The sequence below is a fragment of the Babylonia areolata genome, chromosome 35 (assembly GCF_041734735.1).
Source record: "Babylonia areolata isolate BAREFJ2019XMU chromosome 35, ASM4173473v1, whole genome shotgun sequence".
Lineage (NCBI taxonomy): Eukaryota > Metazoa > Mollusca > Gastropoda > Neogastropoda > Buccinidae > Babylonia > Babylonia areolata.
The window spans coordinates 26,274,606-26,277,851 of NC_134910.1; the positions used below are offsets into that span (position 1 = coordinate 26,274,606).

At 46.2% G+C, this 3,246-nt stretch overlaps 1 protein-coding gene across 1 annotated transcript; it reads right to left on the reverse strand.

The window, feature by feature from the left end:
• Window positions 1-1,838: 1,838 nt before the first annotated feature.
• LOC143278041 (uncharacterized) lies at window positions 1,839-2,846 on the reverse strand. Its single transcript, XM_076583053.1, has one exon. The coding sequence runs from the start codon at window positions 2,844-2,846 to the stop codon at window positions 1,839-1,841; it is 1,008 nt and encodes a 335-aa protein (XP_076439168.1).
• Window positions 2,847-3,246: the final 400 nt, after the last annotated feature.

Sequence of the window (3,246 nt, forward strand, 5' to 3'; positions counted from 1 at the left end):
CAGGCGTGGTAGAGGACCCATGTCACTGAAAGGTGACCATCCATTGGTCTGTTATCCATGAACCTACTGCTCTTTTAACTCTCTCCATACGAACGGCGAAAGAGACGACGTTAACTGCGTTTCATCCCAATTACCATCATCAAAATATTGCAATCGGAAGGCTCTTATACTGAAGAGGTGAATGTTGACAAAGAATACCACAGTTCTGACGACGGAAGCTAAAGGTTGGGTCATTCAGACACCCACTGGACATCCGAGGGGTCTGTGTAGAGGAGAGGAGAAGAGAGGACTGGCCGTACTGATGTTCGGTGCTAGGACAGGCCGTATTTTCTATACATTGCAGGGGAAATCCCCAGCTATTCTTAGCCAATGTCTTTTCTGTGTGCATACCACGAGGGAATTTTGTACTCCAAATTGACTGGCAGTGAAAGGGTTAAGAAACACGTGGCGGCGGACAGTCAGAAGAACAGTTTCAGTTTCAGTAGCTCAAGGAGGCGTCACTGCGTTCGGACAAATCCATATACGCTACACCACATCTGCCACGCAGATGCCTGACCAGCAGCGTAACCCAACGCGCTTAGTCAGGCCTTGAGAAAGAAAAAAGAATTTAAAAAAATAATAGAAAATAAGGGGTGAATAAATAATAGATAAATACATTAAAAAAATAACTACTACCACTACTAATAATATGTATAAGGCGCAAAAACTTGATGAAGTCAACTATAAGCGCACATAAATAAATAAATAAATAATAATTATAATATAAAAATATATAAGAACAGTGTGAACTGAGGGTCTTCTCCAGACACTCTCTGGTCTCACACCGAATAAAGTACAAGATCAGCACTCTATGTTAACAATAAATGTATTCATAAAACTGCCCCTCCCTATCTCTGTGGCTGCCTTCACCTCTACACTCCATCACGCTCACTACGATCGGCTTCGGATCCACACTGTTTACGCATAACCAGATTCAAACACTCGACTGTTGGCCGCCGTTCTTTCTCTGTCTCTGGACCTTGCGATTGGAATGAACTTCCTCTTTCGCTTCGTCAAGTCTCCACTCTCAGCTCTTTCAAGACTGACCTTAAAACCCACTTCTTCCCAAAATAGCCTCCCTTGCCTGCCTCTTCCTTGTCTTTAGTTTCTACAGTTTTAGAGTTATGCATGCTTGTGAATGACTGGTGCGAAAGTGCTTTGATTATTGACTCACTTGTGTAAACAAAGTGAGTCTATGTTTTAACCCGGTGTTCGGTTGTCTGTGTGTGTGTGTGTATGTGTGTGTGTCTGTGTGTCCGTGGTAAACTTTAACATTGACATTTTCTCTGCAAATACTTTGTCAGTTGACACCAAATTAGGCATAAAAATAGGAAAAATTCAGTTCTTTCCAGTCATCTTGTTTAAAACAATATTGCACCTCTGGGATGGGTACAAAAAAAAATAAAAAATGAAACCTAATTATATGCAAACTGCATTTACTGTTATATTTATATTTTTTGTATCTCTAAACTTGGCACTTTGATCTGATATTCTGACACAACAACAAGAGCAGTCATTATTATCATTTTTTTGTTCAAACAGGAACTTCTTTTGCTAAGCATGGAAGTTTTATTTATTTTGCAAACGTTTTGGTGCAGAGGTAAAAAAGGGAAATTACTCTGTAATGCTAGGGGACTTAATTTGCTTTAAACTGATCTTTCTCATCTTAAACATTACATTTTGAAATTATACTCAATACATAAAAAGCTTGGATTTAAAAAAAAAAAGTGTATCACAAGTGAGTCTTGAAGGCCTTGCATCTCTTATTATTATTATGATCGTGTGTGGCAGATCGCAGATCAGGCAGAAGCGTGTCTCAGGGCAGTCTGGGACCTCTTGGGACACACCATCTTCACAAACTGCTTCCTGAACCTCGCCCCAGTCAGACAGTACAGATAGAAGTTGACAGCACTGTTGGTGAACATGAACATGAAGGTGACAGCCCTCGTCAGCTCACTCGTGGCACGCTCAGCCTCAGTCAGAACAGCTGAGGGATCGTATATGAACAGAGAGACGAAGTAGACAGACACTGGCAACGTCAGCACAACGTAAGCCAGAGACACTACGACGATGGTAAGAGTCACAGAGCTGGCCGCTTTCTCTCGCGCCGCGACAGACTCTCTCTCTGCAACTTGGTGACGGAGCTGCCCGACCGTCGCCCGGAGTTTCCACACCAGAACGCAGTTAGCGCCGATGATACAGGTGAAGGGAAGCACAGAGTAGAAAGCCAGGTCGATGTAGGTGAACACCTCGTACACGAAAGCTTGGTATCTGCCTGTCATCATCACACACATGTACTCACCCGTTTCGTTGAAGTATCGCAGGTGGTAGCCGTACAGAAAGTGCGAGTACATCACGGCAAAGAAGGTGGTGGTGCCTACAATGAGGCTGGTCACCAGGCGACGCGTGCAGAGCGAGTTCACCCGATGTGGCCACACCACGGACAGAGCCCTGTGGGTCGTCAGACTCACCAGAACCCAACCTCCAGAGGTGGACGTCGTGACCGTCCAGTTATGGATCTTACACAAGACGTTGCTCTGATAGTGGAGGTGGTAGTCAAACGCGGACCCCAGCCATTCGCCCACAAACAGAACATCCAGGGTAACCAGATCAAGCACGGCCAGAGCAGTGAAGTAAATGTTGATCACCGCCTCTCCAGACTTCAGGGTACGCATGATGACAACGGTCATGACGTTTCCGAAGTTCCCGAACAGGAGAACGACCGGAGGCCCGATGTACCAGACATACCGACGGACTTTATCCAGTGGGTGAAACCCCTCCACCTGCACTGTCTCTGACGTTTCCATGGTGACTGAACTGTTCCAGACGTGTAGTGCCATGACTGCAGGGGGGGGGGGGGGGTGGGGGGGGGGGGGGGAGGGCAGGCGATCAAACCAACACAGATGCAGACTCCTTCAGGAATGGTTCTTCCACGTCCGCCGATGCCGCTGTTTGTTCCGGAAGGGAAGGCAGGCGTTTTACTGAAAACAGGAAACACTGCAGTGTCTAAGTGGTGAGTGTGTGTGTGTGTGTGTGTGTGTGTGTGTGTGTGTGTGTGTGTGTGTGTGTGTGTGTGTGAGGGGTGTGTGTGTGTGTGTGGGTGTCCTGGCGGAAACACGTCCGCCTCGGAAGCGAGAGAATGTGAGCATACGGGATTCAATCCCAGAATTGCTGGCATTTTCTCACCTTCCACTAACACCTTCAGCG